General features: G+C 39.9%; 1 protein-coding gene across 1 annotated transcript in view; it reads left to right on the top strand.

Moving 5' to 3' along the window:
• Positions 1 to 17,562, top strand: part of LOC134209702 (uncharacterized) — a 256,607-nt gene extending 239,045 nt beyond the window's left edge. Inside the window, exons 4-6 of the mRNA XM_062685711.1 lie at positions 15,088 to 16,053; positions 16,116 to 16,554; positions 16,614 to 17,562. Of these exons, the coding sequence (XP_062541695.1) occupies positions 15,088 to 16,053; positions 16,116 to 16,554; positions 16,614 to 17,270 (2,062 nt within the window). The 3' untranslated portion in view covers positions 17,271 to 17,562. The remainder of the gene's footprint in view (positions 1 to 15,087; positions 16,054 to 16,115; positions 16,555 to 16,613) is intronic.
• Positions 17,563 to 19,540: the final 1,978 nt, after the last annotated feature.

Raw genomic sequence — 19,540 nt, 5'->3', positions numbered from 1 at the left:
TTGGAGTGATTGGTTTCATAATCCACATGATCCCGGGATGAGTACGAGTCATGTCATATGACTGACCATATGTTAAGTTGTGCTTGGTACTAAACGACACGTACATTAAAACATGGTTATACTATAACAGTTCTGATTCCCCAGCATAAAAAAAATCAACTACACTGATGAAAATAAAAATTAGATTAAAATAATTACTTTCATTTATTTGCAGATGCACAATCAGCAATAGTGTTAATATCCATTTTAGATTAGAAAATTTCGCTGTATTACATGTAAATCTTTTAAAAAAGTCCACACAAAAAATTCCTGAAGAATATTTTAATAAAATTTATCTTATTCTTTGTTTTTCATTTTCTGAGAAATTGTATTATTAAATTTGATGTAGACTCGGAGTTTGGAATCAGAACATTAAATAATTTTTTGTTGATGTATTAGCAGTACCTCCTCTATTTTAATAGGGTTACTGCTCCTCGACTTGTTTCTTATTGTTGGGATTTTTTCAGCAGTAAGCAAGCATTTTAGCAAAAAGAAGCAACGAAATTGGTGCTGTATTTCTTTGTTTGGAAAACGGGATAGTTCCCCCAAAATAGCACATTTTGCCCAAAATTTTATAAATAGAATTTTTAAACTTCAAATACTATCATCAATAAGAAATCTATAAATGCCCTACATTTGCTTGAGTAAATAAGGGCTTAAAAGTTAGAAACAAAGCAATTCTAATTATGTATTTAATTATTAGTTTTATTTCCAGAAGTTTTGAATAAACAAATTGCTAATAATTCATGGAAGTTGTCGTTTCCAATATCAATACTATAATCAAACTCCAAAGATCCAAAAGTTAGAAGTTAAATGTAAATACGCTACGTTTATACAAGTCCTACGTCTACTCGCGGTTATGTTGAAAACATTACCCATTGCTCGTTTTTTATTCAGATATTTCTCAAACTTAATGTGAGGCCTCTTTGGATTAAGGTACCGCTATTTATACCCTTTGAGAAACGGCTTATACCAACTCTCAAAGGCGCGCCCCTCAATCAGTTTCGGCTCAACAATAAGTGAGATAATACCGATTTTGACCATGCATCGGTACTGTAGTAGTTCAAACATATTTTTGCTTCTTCTTATGAGTTCCGAATTCGTTTTTGTACAGAGATCTGATTTCATTGCGTTTGGCATTTCTGAATCTCATCTTTACACAGAGCTCTAATCAGTCAGAGGGTTCAGCAGATCCACCAAATTCGTATCCGCTTCTTTCCTAATTAATCAGCGATCTGGAGCTTGGAAATTCATGTCGTCGGCTTCGAAACCAACCTAAGATTGAGTTACGTTTTTATAATTTACTCCATTGACTCCATGCAAAAGGAGCAAAAGGTAGGTCATCTAAAAGCAAATTATAGTTGTTCCATACTCTTCCGACCATCACTCATAAGTCCCAAGTAGCACTTGTAACCATTCAAAAATTAGAAAAGAAATGCAAGTTACATAATTGTTACATAAAAGATGCTTGGAACATGTCAAGTCACAACACAATGAATCTAAGTTGCCGTTTAGTCATTACGTATCTAAAAGTATAGAAAATTACTTACGGGTTACAAAGTGATTCAGTTGCAACCATTATCTGAAACTGTCACTGGATTTAATGTCACAATACAGTCATTAATTCGTTACACAAAGACTATTGGTTGGGTAGTTACCGAATGATCACAATGAAACAAAAAAAGTAAAAAACCAATTTTATGAAGAAATTTGAGCTGCTAATTCGTAAATACTCAATACAACTGGCTTGTTTTTATATTGCATATTATCAATAACGAATTGGATTATTAAAAAAACTCACATTTGCAAAGTATGTGCACAAATTATCGGAAGTGGAGACAAATTGGAAGTTATAGAAGCTCATCTTGATATTTTCCTTTACCTGGATGTGAAAGTATGACCAACATTATCTGGTACTGGGTACTACAATTCCCCACTTGGGTACTGCGAATATAGTAATATTTAAACACAATTTTTTTACAAACGCTTATTATTTCCTTAAGCTCACAAATTCACTTATGCGTTGTATGAATATGAATTCACTTCACAGGCTTATTTTGTCATACTCGTAACTATATTTTCACTACTGTCAAATGAGAAGAGTTACCCTGAAACGTTTTCAGCTATGAAAGTGTGTTACACAAAAACTAAATGCAATATAACAACAAATTTTCTGGTTACTAAGTAATTAACCCTCAAGGCACACTAGTGACAATGTAACCTATTAATGATACATAAGAAATAAATCAAGATTACGTGAAACTAAAATGTAACGAATTTGTATAGCACTGCCTACCAAATGATTGTGTACAAATCAAAAATCATATTGGAAACTAAGTATGCCCACTACAAGTTATTCGAAATAATTCGTACTGACACTATACTTTTTTTTTGTTAAATTAAAAAAAATAGAATTGAGGACCTGCGACCAATTTATACTTCTAGCACTTCTGCGCCTGCTTCTGGGTGGAATACAGCTCCAAAGTATCATCGCATTAAATATACATTTAATCTGTTCTCAATAATTAAGATGACTGTGACTGTGGAAATAAAATCTCTAGTGTAATGCTGGTATCTACATACAATCAGAAAATCAATCGAACATTCAAAATGGTCATTATGAGCAAAGTCATGCAGAATCCGAATGTTCTTGTTTAAAATATGCCTTTCACCAATTAACCTGGTGTCCCACACTACTTGCAAAAAAAATCTGCTATTTGATTTACCCGAACGATTTTATTCTTATAACTGCAGCGGCAATTTACTTGCAGGTAAATGTGTGGCGCGGGAAGCACCATGTGTAATTTGTGTTGATTTATTCAAATGCGTTAATATATAATTAGTATATTTAAAAATTAAATAATATAGACCAACAAAAAAGGTATTCAAAATCTTTTGAAAAATAATGTACGAAGCCATTAAATAAAACATATGATCTCAAAAATATATTGATCGGAAAATATTTTATTTTGTCCAACGATTCCATATTTTGTCGTTTTAATCAATGTTCAAATAAAATTTATGTTAAAATAAAATTATGTTGTTATATATTCATTAGCAACCCAATTTAAAATGAAAATTTCATTGAATTAATTACAAGGAGAGATCGAAGTATGCCTCGATTGTGGCCGGAAGCAATTTTTAACAGCTGTCAAGAATTTTATCGTTTTTCAAAAAAGAAAAAGAATGTATTGGACGAACAAAAAATTAAAACCAAGCGACGGTTCTCACGTACCAGTTCTATTAGGAAGAAAAGCTGAAAAATCTCGTTGCCAATGCCAATGCCGTTGAATGGCGTAGGTTTGGAATCTTGCGAAAGTACCGGGATGCAGTCAATAGTAACGGGACGAGGTTCTTTTTGAGGGACCTTGCAGCTCTAATGCAGTTGTTTCCGGAGACGTTTTTCGATTAGATGCGGACATGCAGATGAAGGTTTGATGACCGTTTCGTGGGTATTGTGGGACCTTTAAGAAGCTTTCCTGCTATTCTAACTCTACTGAATTTTATTGATCAAACAAAATGCCAGAGGATTGGTGAGTTTTAACTGGTTGAATACCTGGAAATCCAGGTGAGTATAATCCTCAATTTTTTCCTTTGAACTCTAAATTTCATCAGTTAGTTTTCAATGACGATACATCATTTATCTAATTTAAATGTTTGAAAACTTTAAAATTATCTAAAATGTTGTGATGAATGTCACAGTTAGAATTTTTGTGTAAATTTACGTTTATTTTGATGCACATATTTGGAGCATCAAAATAAATCTAAAATTAAGTTAGATGTCAAATTTACATCCCTTTAAAATTCAATTAAGATCGTTGAATTTTACACGTTTGATATAACTGATGCATGTAAAATTAAACGAATGTAAAATCCAACGGACGACAACGTTGCATCATCCAATTCCTAAATCAAACTTTAAAACATTTTTTTTTCAATGTTTTGCTTTTTATTTTAAAATATAAATATTCACAATCACAATAAAAATATCAATAGTGATCCGTTGAACTCAGGTATCCGCATGAATTTATAATTGGCCATAACATCCGCGGACATTGAGAGCTGGCAAACAAATTCATCAATATATATTCTTACCGTTAACGTAGTTGCTTTGTTAGGTTAAACTTCTTCACTAATGCCCGGTTTTAACGACACAATTCCAATCTGATCTTACAATATTTACTATAACGAGTTACGTATCTCTCCATGTTGTTTTCACATTAAAAGTTTGCGGGTTGAAATTTACACGATCGTGTAAAATTAAAGTTTTATTGATGAGAAATTAAATACATTTTGATGTTTTTCTACATCAATTGAAAAATGAGTAATGACTCGTGTAATTTTATATCTTTTATATTGAAAAGCTCTAAATATGTGCATCACTTTTTAATCTTGCTTATTAATTCAGTGAACAATTTTGTTTTCTTGTTTTCTTGTTTACATTGTCAATGTTGTTCGAATCATTTCACGGTCATTTTACTCCTTATACACATTTTATTCGTAATATTTTTTGAAGTCAAATAAATCATCATCTTTGCAATATAGTGTTGACCCTGATATTATCACGTTTTCGACTCGATTTTATAACCCCATTTTTTTAATTTCAGTCGTTCTTTTAATTTTTGTAAATAATAAAAATAACAATGATTTACATGAAATAACTTTCGCCGCTTGTGGTTAATTGTGAATCATCTCTGAGTGCCTGTCCAGCATTTTGTAAGCTTTTTGAGAAGAAAATACTGTAACCGTACACCCATTTTGCCTGTACAATACATAAACTTTTTTTTTGTGTCTTTATTAAGGAGACTTTCAGCCCTAAGCTGGCTCGTCTCTGGTAATACATAAATTGGTTCATATTTGTAAAATGAATTAAAAATTGAATTTTTATTTCCGATTTTGTCACATTTTTTATTTTTTCACCCCAAAATTTACCAGGGGTGATAAAATCGGGACATTACTGTATTATTTACGTTCCTCATACAAATGTAATTCTCATCCATTTTGTATATATTTACATTAAATATTTTCCGTATACTCTTTACATCCATTTTATTCATGTATTTATTTTTATGACTCCAAAATCATGAATTCATTTTCATCATTCCAAACATATCATGGTATGCATTATACTAGTTGTTCTTCATCATATTGTTGTCTGATTCGTCAAAATCACTGATAAGCCCTAATTTTCATTTACTTGTAGAGAATGTTTAATTTTTACCAAAATTTTAAAGCTGGAGCTGAACTAAGCTGAATTGATTGGACTGCGGAAGCCACAACAGCTACAACGGCTACAGAAACTTCCGAAGCTACGAACTCCAATCGAACCTTTGAAGCTGCCAAATCGGCCACAGTTGGTTATATGAGCCCACTTCCGATAGAAGAGAAGAGGGATGAGACTAAACGCATTGTTATCATGTCATCGTCTCGGATATTCCTGATGCGTCCTTTTCAATTCGGAGCTATTTTGATGATGGATAAACTGGTGAGCACGTTCCAATTCTTTCCTTTCTTTCTTCCATTTCCTTGTCAATTTAAAAATTGAAAATTGAACACTAAATACGTACAGGGCATCGTTTGTTACTATCGCCGCGGATATTGTGGGAGTCCCAGGTATCCGGTTCACGCTTTAGTTAGCAACGGTGGCTCTTCTCGACCTTCTATTCCCTGAGTAGTTATTACGAATAAGGGCGTCCTTGTGAAGTTTTGCTGTACCTGTTATGAATTACTAGTACATCCCGTTCCCTGCACTTCCTGATGAAACTTCTTGCTTCAGGGGTGAATCCTTTTTGTAGTACTAGTCTTCGTAACATAAAGGGCACCATTACGGAGCATGAGATATGATCAAATTATTCGTAGTACTACTTGACCAACACCCCCAGTTGGGTGAGGGATAGAGGATGACACACACACACAAAATTTCATTGAATTAATTACAAAATAAATATTAAATAGTTGGTTCTATCGAGGGCGCGTGATTTTTACCCAACTAAAACTATAGATTTCACCGTAAATTTTATTCCGCACACTTACTTCTTCCAAAATATGGTGAAAATCTACATTTCACCTGTTGTTATTTTTGAGAGTTCAGTGCGAGATTTCTCTTGTTTCGACAGCAGAACGATGGCACGATCGGACGAAATATTGTGTTCTGCATTGCGCGGCCGGTAATAAAAATCAGTTCAGTGCGAGATTTCTCTTGTTTCGGACAGCAGAACGATGGCGCGATCGGACGAAATATTGTGTTCTGCTTTGCGCGGCCGGTAATAAAAATCAGTTCAGTGCGAGATTTCTCTTGTTTCGGACAGCAGAACGATGGCGCGATCGGACGAAATATTGTGTTCTGCTTTGCGCGGCCGGTAATAAAAATCAGTTCAGTGCGAGATTTCTCTTGTTTCGACAGCAGAACGATGGCACGATCGGACGAAATATTGTGTTCTGCTTTGCGCGGCCGGTAATAAAAATCAGTTCAGTGCGAGATTTCTCTTGTTTCGGACAGCAGAACGATGGCACGATCGGGCGAAATATTGTGTTCTGCTTTGCGCGGCCGGTAATAAAAATCAGTTCAGTGCGAGATTTCTCTTGTTTCGGACAGCAGAACGATGGCGCGATCGGACGAAATATTGTGTTCTGCTTTGCGCGGCCGGTAATAAAAATCAGTTCAGTGCGAGATTTCTCTTGTTTCGGACAGCAGAACGATGGCGCGATCGGACGAAATATTGTGTTCTGCTTTGCGCGGCCGGTAATAAAAATCAGTTCAGTGCGAGATTTCTCTTGTTTCGACAGCAGAACGATGGCACGATCGGACGAAATATTGTGTTCTGCTTTGCGCGGCCGGTAATAAAATCAGTTCAGTGCGAGATTTCTCTTGTTTCGGACAGCAGAACGATGGCGCGATCGGACGAAATATTGTGTTCTGCATTGCGCGGCCGGTAATAAAAATCAGTTCAGTGCGAGATTTCTCTTGTTTCGGACAGCAGAACGATGGCACGATCGGGCGAAATATTGTGTTCTGCTTTGCGCGGCCGGTAATAAAAATCAGTTCAGTGCGAGATTTCTCTTGTTTCGGACAGCAGAACGATGGCGCGATCGGACGAAATATTGTGTTCTGCTTTGCGCGGCCGGTAATAAAAATCAGTTCAGTGCGAGATTTCTCTTGTTTCGGACAGCAGAACGATGGCGCGATCGGACGAAATATTGTGTTCTGCTTTGCGCGGCCGGTAATAAAAATCAGTTCAGTGCGAGATTTCTCTTGTTTCGGACAGCAGAACGATGGCGCGATCGGACGAAATATTGTGTTCTGCTTTGCGCGGCCGGTAATAAAAATCAGTTCAGTGCGAGATTTCTCTTGTTTCGACAGCAGAACGATGGCACGATCGGACGAAATATTGTGTTCTGCTTTGCGCGGCCGGTAATAAAAATCAGTTCAGTGCGAGATTTCTCTTGTTTCGGACAGCAGAACGATGGCGCGATCGGACGAAATATTGTGTTCTGCTTTGCGCGGCCGGTAATAAAATCAGTTCAGTGCGAGATTTCTCTTGTTTCGGACAGCAGAACGATGGCACGATCGGGCGAAATATTGTGTTCTGCTTTGCGCGGCCGGTAATAAAAATCAGTTCAGTGCGAGATTTCTCTTGTTTCGGACAGCAGAACGATGGCGCGATCGGACGAAATATTGTGTTCTGCTTTGCGCGGCCGGTAATAAAAATCAGTTCAGTGCGAGATTTCTCTTGTTTCGGACAGCAGAACGATGGCACGATCGGACGAAATATTGTGTTCTGCTTTGCGCGGCCGGTAATAAAAATCAGTTCAGTGCGAGATTTCTCTTGTTTCGGACAGCAGAACGATGGCACGATCGGGCGAAATATTGTGTTCTGCTTTGCGCGGCCGGTAATAAAAATCAGTTCAGTGCGAGATTTCTCTTGTTTCGGACAGCAGAACGATGGCGCGATCGGACGAAATATTGTGTTCTGCTTTGCGCGGCCGGTAATAAAAATCAGTTCAGTGCGAGATTTCTCTTGTTTCGGACAGCAGAACGATGGCGCGATCGGACGAAATATTGTGTTCTGCTTTGCGCGGCCGGTAATAAAAATCAGTTCAGTGCGAGATTTCTCTTGTTTCGGACAGCAGAACGATGGCGCGATCGGACGAAATATTGTGTTCTGCTTTGCGCGGCCGGTAATAAAAATCAGTTCAGTGCGAGATTTCTCTTGTTTCGGACAGCAGAACGATGGCGCGATCGGACGAAATATTGTGTTCTGCTTTGCGCGGCCGGTAATAAAAATCAGTTCAGTGCGAGATTTCTCTTGTTTCGACAGCAGAACGATGGCACGATCGGACGAAATATTGTGTTCTGCTTTGCGCGGCCGGTAATCAACATCAGTTCAGTGCGAGATTTCTCTTGTTTCGGACAGCAGAACGATGGCGCGATCGGACGAAATATTGTGTTCTGCTTTGCGCGGCCGGTAATAAAAATCAGTTCAGTGCGAGATTTCTCTTGTTTCGGACAGCAGAACGATGGCACGATCGGGCGAAATATTGTGTTCTGCTTTGCGCGGCCGGTAATAAAAATCAGTTCAGTGCGAGATTTCTCTTGTTTCGGACAGCAGAACGATGGCGCGATCGGACGAAATATTGTGTTCTGCTTTGCGCGGCCGGTAATAAAAATCAGTTCAGTGCGAGATTTCTCTTGTTTCGGACAGCAGAACGATGGCACGATCGGACGAAATATTGTGTTCTGCTTTGCGCGGCCGGTAATAAAAATCAGTTCAGTGCGAGATTTCTCTTGTTTCGGACAGCAGAACGATGGCACGATCGGGCGAAATATTGTGTTCTGCTTTGCGCGGCCGGTAATAAAAATCAGTTCAGTGCGAGATTTCTCTTGTTTCGGACAGCAGAACGATGGCGCGATCGGACGAAATATTGTGTTCTGCTTTGCGCGGCCGGTAATAAAAATCAGTTCAGTGCGAGATTTCTCTTGTTTCGGACAGCAGAACGATGGCGCGATCGGACGAAATATTGTGTTCTGCTTTGCGCGGCCGGTAATAAAAATCAGTTCAGTGCGAGATTTCTCTTGTTTCGGACAGCAGAACGATGGCGCGATCGGACGAAATATTGTGTTCTGCTTTGCGCGGCCGGTAATAAAAATCAGTTCAGTGCGAGATTTCTCTTGTTTCGGACAGCAGAACGATGGCACGATCGGACGAAATATTGTGTTCTGCTTTGCGCGGCCGGTAATAAAAATCAGTTCAGTGCGAGATTTCTCTTGTTTCGGACAGCAGAACGATGGCACGATCGGGCGAAATATTGTGTTCTGCTTTGCGCGGCCGGTAATAAAAATCAGTTCAGTGCGAGATTTCTCTTGTTTCGGACAGCAGAACGATGGCGCGATCGGACGAAATATTGTGTTCTGCTTTGCGCGGCCGGTAATAAAAATCAGTTCAGTGCGAGATTTCTCTTGTTTCGGACAGCAGAACGATGGCGCGATCGGACGAAATATTGTGTTCTGCTTTGCGCGGCCGGTAATAAAAATCAGTTCAGTGCGAGATTTCTCTTGTTTCGGACAGCAGAACGATGGCGCGATCGGACGAAATATTGTGTTCTGCTTTGCGCGGCCGGTAATAAAAATCAGTTCAGTGCGAGATTTCTCTTGTTCCGGACAGCAGAACGATGGCGCGATCGGACGAAATATTGTGTTCTGCTTTGCGCGGCCGGTAATAAAAATCAGTTCAGTGCGAGATTTCTCTTGTTTCGACAGCAGAACGATGGCACGATCGGACGAAATATTGTGTTCTGCTTTGCGCGGCCGGTAATAAAAATCAGTTCAGTGCGAGATTTCTCTTGTTTCGGACAGCAGAACGATGGCGCGATCGGACGAAATATTGTGTTCTGCTTTGCGCGGCCGGTAATAAAAATCAGTTCAGTGCGAGATTTCTCTTGTTTCGGAAAGCAGAACGATGATCGCGCGATCGGTCGAAATATTGTGTTCTGCATTGCGCGCCCGGTAGGCCGGTAGTTAGTTTGTACTACTTTTCGCGCCCGATTCATGGCTAGGTAAAATCACTGTGTAGAAAGAATGACACGGTCGTATCGCTTAACAGAGTGAATCCAGATCCAACGATGCCTACCAATTAACTGATAATCCTTCCTGTGGTTTTGTGGAGACGCAGAAGTATACACGGTCTTCAAATAGCAAAACCACCTACTAATATTCCTTCCTTCTTCCTAACTGACTACAAGGACGTGGCCGGCGCCGTTATTGATCATTTGAATTTTAGAGTCACTGAAACTTGCACACTGAGAATGCTTGAACAATCCCAGTCAATCATTCAGTTGATTCTTTGTGCAATTTCACTGATTCTGGTCAATCACGGAGTAGCAACCATAGATATGTGTAGTCAGTCAAAGCTAAGCTAAGCTAAGCTAATTTCACCTGTTGTTATTTTTGATTCATGAGTTTGGTCCTTTAAATGTTTGACATTTTGCTCAAGTAACATTATAATCACATTTATTTTTTTCTTATTATTTACGTTTCTAGATTTCATGACAACCTTATTGACAATTTCAGTCAGTTTAAAGTAACAACGTAGTCTAGTTGTAACCTGGAAATGTTGCGGATAGATTACAAGGTAACTTATTATGTAACAGTGTTTTTGTTACATAGGAGCCTAATTTTTTACGCTTTTTTGGTTACACAACTGTTACATAAACAGTTGCAGTTCTTTAAAATTCACACATGAAATTGTCGCATATCGATCACCGTAATTCAATTGTGACAACATGTGCTACTTGGGGTATTACAAGAATACTAAGAACTAGAGCACAGTGTGGTAGATTTTTTTTTTTAATCTTTATCCGTAATGCAGCACGAAAAAGTGTCTACCAAGCATTACAGGCTCCGTTAACTGCCTGGCTAATTGTTTCACCCTCCAGGCCATTCATCCCATTCATTCATTTTGGATGGCCATTCATTTTGGATTTACACCGTTACGCACTACTTCAGAGTATCCATATCCCAGCGTAACGAGAAAACTGAGGAATAGATCCAAACCTGCAAGTGATTGATTTTTGATGTCTGTGCTAGTGATGCATGTACGTGATTGGTTGGTTTACTTATTTCTAAACTTTTTATCAATTTTCGATCATAAATAGGTTAAAATCAGTATTTTCATATAAAAAAGTCCAAAAGAATTGAAAATCCATCGTGAAATGGCTGAGATATTAAAGTTTAAGAATTGCATATTGAAAAAGCAAACTGATTGAGCGAACTAGAAGCCTCAGCTGGATTTTTGTCCGTCTTCAAAATTGGAACAACTTTGGCGTTTTTCCATTTATCTGGGAAATATTAATGCTAATAGAAAACATTTGTTAAAAAATTAACCAAAAAGGATAAAGAGCTCTCAGGATTTTTTTTGTTAAATATGTAGAAAATACCATCATTACCCGGTGCTTTCATATTTTTAAATTTTCTAGTAATAGATCTCACTTCACCCAAATTAGTTCCCAACGAAGGGTCAAAAACATTCTCTTGATTGAGAATGTCTTCGAAGCTCCTGATCCTCAATTGGACTAATGAGACCTAGACTAAAATGATGGGCACTCTCGAATTGCTGAGCAAATCTTTGAGCCTTTTCGCCTTTTGTTAATAAAATTTTATTTCCCTCTGTAAGCGCTGGAATTGGTTTTTGAGTTTTTTTTTAAGAATTTTCGTCAATTTCCAAAAGGGTTTCAAACTGGGATTCAACTTCCAGACATTATTCTCAAAGTTGGTATTTCTCAGAATGGCGAAACGTTTTTCAATTTCATTTTACAAATCTCTCCAAATAACTTTCAACGCGGGTTTGCGAGTTCTTTGGTATTGCCTTCGCCTCACATTTTTAAGACGGATCAGTAGCTGAAGATCATCGTCAATAATAATGGAGTGGAATTTAATTTCACATTTAGGAACTGAAATGCCTCTGGCTTCGACAATTAAATTTGTTAAAGATAAGAGAGCATTATCAATATAATTTTTGGTATCGAGAGGAATATCAACATCAAAATTCCTATCGAAAGACGTTTTATACAAATCCCAATCAGCTCTATGATAATTTAAAGAAGAGCTGATTGGATTAATAATGGCTTCTTGTGAGATTTCAAACGTCACAGGAAGGTGATCAGAGTCAAAGTCAGCATGAGTTACAGCTGACTTGAATCCGTTAAAACTAAATCAATTGTAGAAGGATCTCGACTGGAAGAATAACAAGTTGGTCCATTGGGATATTGAATAGTATAACATCCCGCAGAACAATCTTCAAATAAAATTATAGCATTGGAATTGCTTTGAGCATTATTCCATGAACAGTGTTTGGCATTGAAGTCACCAATTATGAAAATTTTTGATTTGTTGCGAGTTAGAATTTGAAGATCAGCCCTTAACAAATTCCTTTGGTGCCCATTGCACTGGAAAGGCAAGTAAGCAGCAATAAAAGAGAATTGTCCAAAATTGGATTCAACAGAAACTCTCAAGGTTTCGAAAACTTTGGTTTCAAACGAAGAATATAATTTATGTTTGATACGTCTATTAATGACAATGGCGACCCCACCACAGGCGCTGTCAAGACGATCATTTCGGTAAATAATATAATTTGGATCTCTTTTGATATAAAGACCAGGTTTTAAATATGTTTCAGTTATAATGGCAATACTTCTGACTTACCTGGTTTACCACCAGGGTGTCAAAAATCTTTGTTTGCAGATGACACAGGTCTCTCAGCCAAAGGGCGAAGCCTTCGTGTCATTTGTAGTGGATTGCAAAAAAGTTTGGATATTATAAACTCAGCTTATAATTTTTCCACATAAGCCGAGAGCTTCTTATTTGAAACCTTCTAGCAGACATATTGTCACTATGAATGGGGTTCCAATTAATTGGTCTAGCGAAACTAAATATTTAGGACTTCTGCTAGATCAAAAATTAACTTTTAAAAATCACATTGAAGGCCTTCAAGCCAAATGTAACAAATATATCAAGTGTCTATATCCACTTATAAATAGAAAATCAAAACTTTGTCTTAAGAACAAACTTTTGATTATGAGGTGAACCGGTCAAGGGCCGAAAACCTCATTAATAAAGACAATAAAAAAAAACTTTTGATTTACAAACAAATTTTTAGACCCGCCATGTTGTATGCCGTGCCAATATGGACTAGTTGCTGCAATACCAGAAAGAAGGCACTCAAGAGGATTCAAAATAAAATTTTGAAAATGATTCTGAAGTTGCCTCCGTGGTATAGTACCAATGAACTTCATAGAATTTCTAATATTGAGACATTGCAACAAATGTCTAACAAAATAATTTCCAATTTTTGACAAAAATCGTTGCAATCTTCTATTGCAACGATTAGCTCCTTGTACCCTTAGTATAAATTAGGTTAAGTTTAGTTTAAGTTGAAAACATTGAAATTCCTACATGGTTCAATTCAACTAGAGGAAAAATCCTAACTGCCAGAGGCAATTGAAATGTATTAATAGTAACTTAAAATGATAGCAAATAAAGATGATAGTGTTAACAAAACACGGAACACCTAGTCTAAGAGATGAATGCATGTATCAGATAATTAGCAAATAAAATTAATAAAAAAAAGTATCGTTGGGGTCGTATCACGTTTCTATTAAAGTTACAATCAAGTTGTGGAATTAAATGGGATAGCACGAACTCGTCTTATGACAAGTTGAGACATTCCACTAAAAGCTCAAAATAGTTTCCTTATCATTATGGATGTGGTTGAATACATATCGAAACTTTGAATGGCGAAAAAGGCTAGTGTCGTGGCTGTAGATCGCAAATATTGAACGCAAGGACATTTTGGATGACCCGGGATTTCCCAAAACCATCTGACCATTTCTCTTGAGCTTCAGGAATATGCTATGGATATGGTTGAAAAAAATATCCAAGCTTGCAGCGACGGAAAAAATAATGTCGTAGCTGTAGATCGCATGTGGATGACTCAGGATACCCCAAAACCATCTTACAAGGTCGCTTGATCTTCACGAATATGTTACGAACATAGTTTCCGAGTAACACACATGTTGTAGATTATTGACAGTAACTCATATGCAAACAAATTTGGTTGCATTTGAGTTGCTGCTACCAAATCAGTCATTTCCAAGCTTGGAATGGCAAAAAAAGCTAGTGCCCTGGCTGTAACTTGCAAATTCCGAACTCATGGATAGTTTGGATGACCCAGGATATCCCAAAACCATGTCTCTAGATCTTTACGAACATGTTATGAACATAGTTGAATACATATCCAAGCTTGGAATGACGACAAAAACTATTGCCGTGGCTGTAGATCGCTGAAGATACTGAACTCAAGGACAGTTTGTATGATCCAGGATATCCCAAAACCATCTCACCATGGCTCTTGATCTTCAAATATGTCGGAGTATATTATAAATATGATTGAATACATATTCAAGCTTGGAGTGACGAAAAAAGCTAGCCTGGTAGGTAACTGTAGATCGCAAGCTCTGTCCGCCTGGGAAACAAGTGGACAATCCATATTTTCGGCGTAGCATCAAATTATAATCCGGGAATCGGGACTTCCAAACCGAACTTTCTCCCGAAGTTTTATCTGTCAAACTTATTGATGCGTTGTTTAGCGCATCTTTAGAGGAATCAAGCGCACTACTTCCGAAGTTGTGTAAGATGCCTGTATCTGGAGAAAAATTCAACTTCGGTGTAAAAAGCGTATATACTTTGTTCCAGATTAACAATATCATGCGTATTTATGAGACAGTACACAGCGACTGCTCGTGTTTCACACAAAGTTTGCAGACATTGTGAGACTCGGCAAGGCGTCCCCGTGATGTGTTAAATTTATTTATGCAATGTGTACTTGATTTTAAACGTATGTCGTAACAAAATGTTCTCTTTTCCTAATCTTTCTGGTCTGATTGAACAGAATTTTATATTAACACTGAGAAATGCTTGGGGAATTTTTTGAGTTGTTACTCTATCTGAACTACAAGGTGTTCACTTTTATTTTTTTGTTTTCTAATATCTTCCAGGTGTTCCCCCTTAACAATTCCTGTCCACGATGAGTACGAAAGCATACCGCTGCACCAATACTCAGAGAAGGCCGAATCATGGAAACCGAAGAAAAAGAAGAAACGAATAATCTTCGAAGAAGATGAGGAAGATTACTATGATGAAGAAGATGATGCCGAATACGTGATCGTCAAAAAGAAATCCAAGAAACCCAACCAAAGCCGATGGAAACGACCTCACGTGTATGGCGAACGAAACTTTGCCCCTAACCATCGACACACTCCTGATTATGACGACGAAGGCGAATACGTATCAGAGCAACGGATACAAAACGAACGAAAGCCTCTCAAAATTGTCGTTGACGACTTCGATGATCATAAAATATTCAGCCCTAGTCCGCACTATCAGCAGCGATTTAACACGGCACAAAACTTCCAGCGGCGACCACAAACGGCTGTGTTCAAACGAAAACCGCAAAGGCTCACGGAGTACTTTGAAGATGACTACGAGCATCTGTATCGTGATGGCACAGGGTTTTATAACCGGAATGATGACTTGGTAGACCTGAGCGGATTCCCAGCGGTTCACGAAGCTCTAACCGCAGGAGCTGCAGACGATCAAGATGGAGCTAACATAACAACCTCTTCAACGGAATTCAAAAGACTGATGGAGTCTTTTCCCACTACGGAGTCAACTTCCGGTGCGTCGCATCACACCAAACGAGATATTAGCAATTTTTTAGACGATTCCAGTGAAGATCTAGATGGTTCACAGGAAGAAGACTTAAACAGCGATATTGACGACGAAGGAACTCAAGATGGCAAAAAGTTTCCAGGGGAAAGCATGTTGAAACTCGGGCCTGCTGTTACACAGAAAAAGGCAAGAGAGAAAGCGGTATTTGAAATGCCGCGTAAAGTTGATAATCCGTATTCAAAGTGGAGCAGGTGGTCGAAATGTACGGCGAAGTGCACCACTCGAAGATTCAAGTAAATATTTCATTATAAATAATTGTCTTAAGAGTCATTAATAATTTCACGCATATTCCCAGGCGATGCAAGATCCCATCCATCTGCAGCAACGACATCATCCGAGAGGTCGCTTATTGCTACACCGAGGGCAGCTTCTGCGAAGAGTGGATCGGAAACCAACTGTACCAAAACAACAAACCTCAGCAAACGCCAACGGCTGCTATCGCAACAACGACCCCAAAGTCAACGAAGCCAGCCCGGAGTCAGGCACTCCAGCCTTACCAGGCTACTGGTCGGGCTCGAAGTGACTTTCAAGATAACTCAATAGCCGAACAACCTCCTGCCAATCGAAGGGAATTTCTGCAACCGGAGTACATGCCACAGGAGCTAACCTGTGGAATACCGTCAGTACGGGGGAAACCGAAAAAGTATCTATACAACATGCTCCGTATCATCGGGGGGAAAACGTCCCGCCGAGGTCAATGGCCGTGGCAGGTTGCCATTCTGAATCGATTCAAGGTTTGTTAGGAAGTTCTATTTGAGAATTTCTTAATGCAATTAGAATATTATTTTTGTAGGAAGCATTCTGTGGTGGTACTTTGGTAGCTCAACGTTGGATCCTCACGGCTGCGCACTGTGTCCGTAAACGGCTCTTTGTTCGCCTTGGCGAACACAACCTGCAACAATCGGACGGAACGGAGATAGAGTTCCGCATCGAGTTCAGTATTAAACATCCCCGATACGATAAGAAAACGGTTGACAACGACGTAGCGCTGCTTAGGCTTCCCCGTGACGTCGAACGGTCCACCTACGTAGGGTACGCCTGTCTTCCGGAACGTTTCCAAGCGCTCCCCACCGGAAACACTTGCACCATCATCGGTTGGGGTAAGAAGCGGCACAGCGACGACGCCGGAACGGACGTCCTCCACGAGGCTGAAGTGCCGATCATCACCAATGATCGATGCCGCGCGGTGTACCACGACTACACCATCACCAAGAACATGTTCTGCGCAGGTCACAAGCGCGGTCGGGTGGATACGTGCGCCGGCGACAGCGGCGGTCCTCTACTGTGCAGAGATACCACCAAAGAGAATAGTCCCTGGACGATATTCGGAATCACCAGCTTCGGGGATGGCTGTGGGAAGAAGAACAAGTTTGGCATCTACACCAAGCTGCCCAACTACGTGGACTGGATTTGGTCGGTGATAAACTGCAATGGAAACTGCCGGACGTGATGATGGGAGATATATTTGGTAGTTACGTATTAGGAAGTGCAAATGTGTGTGTGTGTGCAAGAGAACGGTCAAGCGAGAGAATAGATTTCAAACGGATTTTTTATGTATAAATAAGATGCTTCTACGATGTATAGAGATTTGAAATTTCTTCCACAATCTCATATTTATTGACGAGCGCTACAAAACTGAGCCTATGTTTAAGAGCGATTTAGCCGTATCGATGAAATTAACGTTAAGGTATTTATTACGAATACTGTGTACAGTACTTTTACGAGCAATAAAGGTGATAATTCAATAATGTTATTATGTAGTTTATACCAATGGACATTCCCTGCAAAACTTTACCCCTCACCAGTGGTGCGAATTCTCAGTATGTATCGGAAAAGCACGCTGTTGGCAAACCGAGTTGGTTAGGCTATTCCTGCTTTGTCTTCCTGACTAAAAGATATCATCATAGGCAAAGAGGGAAGTTCCTCCGGAGGTTCCTCCAGGAATTCCTCCAGGAATTCCTCCGGAAGTTCCTCCAGGAATTCCTCCGGAAGATCCTCCAGGAAGTTCCTCCAGGAATTCCCCCGGAAGTTCCTCCAGGAATTCCTCCGGAAGTTCCTCCGGAAGTTCCTCCAGGAATTCCTCCGGAAGTTCCTCCGGAAATTCCTCCGTAAGTTCCTTCAGGAATTCCTCCGGAAGTTCCTCCAGGAATTCCTCCAGGAAGTTCCTCCAGGAATTCCTCCGGAAGTTCCTCCAGGAATTCCTCCGGAAGTTCTTCCAGGAATTCCTCCGGAAGTTCCTCCAGGAATTCCTCCGGAAGTTCCTCCAGGAATTCCTCCGGAAGTTTCTCCAGGAATTCCTCCGGAAGTTCCTCCAGGAATTCCTCCGGAAGTTCCTCCAGGAATGAGGGACCGACTGTTTACTTCGATGACATTTACTTCCAGGGTGCAGCAGCCGTAAAAAGTGTAGACAACAACCTTCCGTGCACCATGTTTACGGTACTCGTCACTGAGTGGCGATACCGGCGTTTCTATCTGTGTTGTTAAGCCTGCTACTCTATGTTCTGAGATTTTCACAATTTTCACCATGAGCTCATGGAAGAATGGTAGTTGGAAATCGATAAAATGTATGGGAAAATCAAGTATTTTGCAAATTTATGGAAAATTGTGGTGTTTTAGAAGAAAGTAGTGATAAGGAATGAAGTATGAGGTGAAAAGATTATCTCCTGCACTTAGTTTGCACTGATTAGTAGTCTAATAGTGATGAAATTTCGATTTTACTACCATTGAAAAAACGCCATCTCTTGCATTAATCGTTTTGACTGGTACCTTATTCCTCCGGAAGTTCCTCCAGGAATTCCTCCGGAAGTTCCTCCAGGAATTCCCCCGGAAGTTCCTTCAGGAATTCCTCCGGAAGTTTCTCTAGGATTTTTTCCGGAAGTTCTTCCAGGAATTCTTCCGGAAGTTCCTCCGGGAATTCCTCTGGAAGTTCCTTCAGGAATTCCTCTGGAAGTTCCTCCAGGAATTCCTCCGGAAGTTCCTCCGGAATTTCCTCCTGGAATTCCTCCGGAATTCCTCCGGAAGTTCCTCCAGGAATTCCTCCGGAAGTTCCTCCAGGAATTCCTCCGGAAGTTCCTCCAGGAATTCCTCCGGAAGTTCCTCCAGGAATTCCTCCGGAAGTTCCTCCAGGAATTCCTCCGGAAGTTCCTCCAGGATTTCCTCCAGTTCCTCCAGGAATTCCTCCGGAAGTTCCTCCAGGAATTCCTCCGGAAGTTCCTCCAGGAATTCCTCCGGAAGTTCCTCCAGGAATTCCTCCGGAAGTTCCTCCAGGAATTCCGCCGGAAGTTCCTCCAGGAATTCCGCCGGAAGTTCCTCCAGGAATTCCTCCGGAAGTTCCTCCAGGAATTCCTCCGGAAGTTCCTCCAGAAATTCCTCCGGAAGTTCCTCCAGGAATTCCTCCGGAAGTTCCTCCGGAAGCTCCTCCAGGAATTCCTCCGGAAGTTCCTCCAGGAATTCCTCCGGAAGTTCCTCCAGGAATTCCTCCGGAAGTTCCTCCAGGAATTCCTCCGGAATATCCTCCAGGAATTCCTCCGGAAGTTCCTCCAGGATTTTTTTCCGGAAGTTCCTACAGGAATTCCTCCGGAAGTTCCGTCAGGAATTTGGTTTTTATTGATGTTGCTCCAGTTATTCCTCCGGAAGTTCCTTCAGGTATTCCTTCGAAAGTTCCTCCGAGAGTTTCTCCAGGAATTCCTCTGGAAGTTCTTCCAGCAATCCTCCAGGAAT

Source organism: Armigeres subalbatus, chromosome 2 (genome assembly GCF_024139115.2).
Source record: "Armigeres subalbatus isolate Guangzhou_Male chromosome 2, GZ_Asu_2, whole genome shotgun sequence".
In the NCBI taxonomy this organism is placed as follows: domain Eukaryota; kingdom Metazoa; phylum Arthropoda; class Insecta; order Diptera; family Culicidae; genus Armigeres; species Armigeres subalbatus.
The sequence above is the reverse complement of the archived record's forward strand: the minus strand, read 5'-3'. Positions and strand labels throughout refer to the sequence as shown.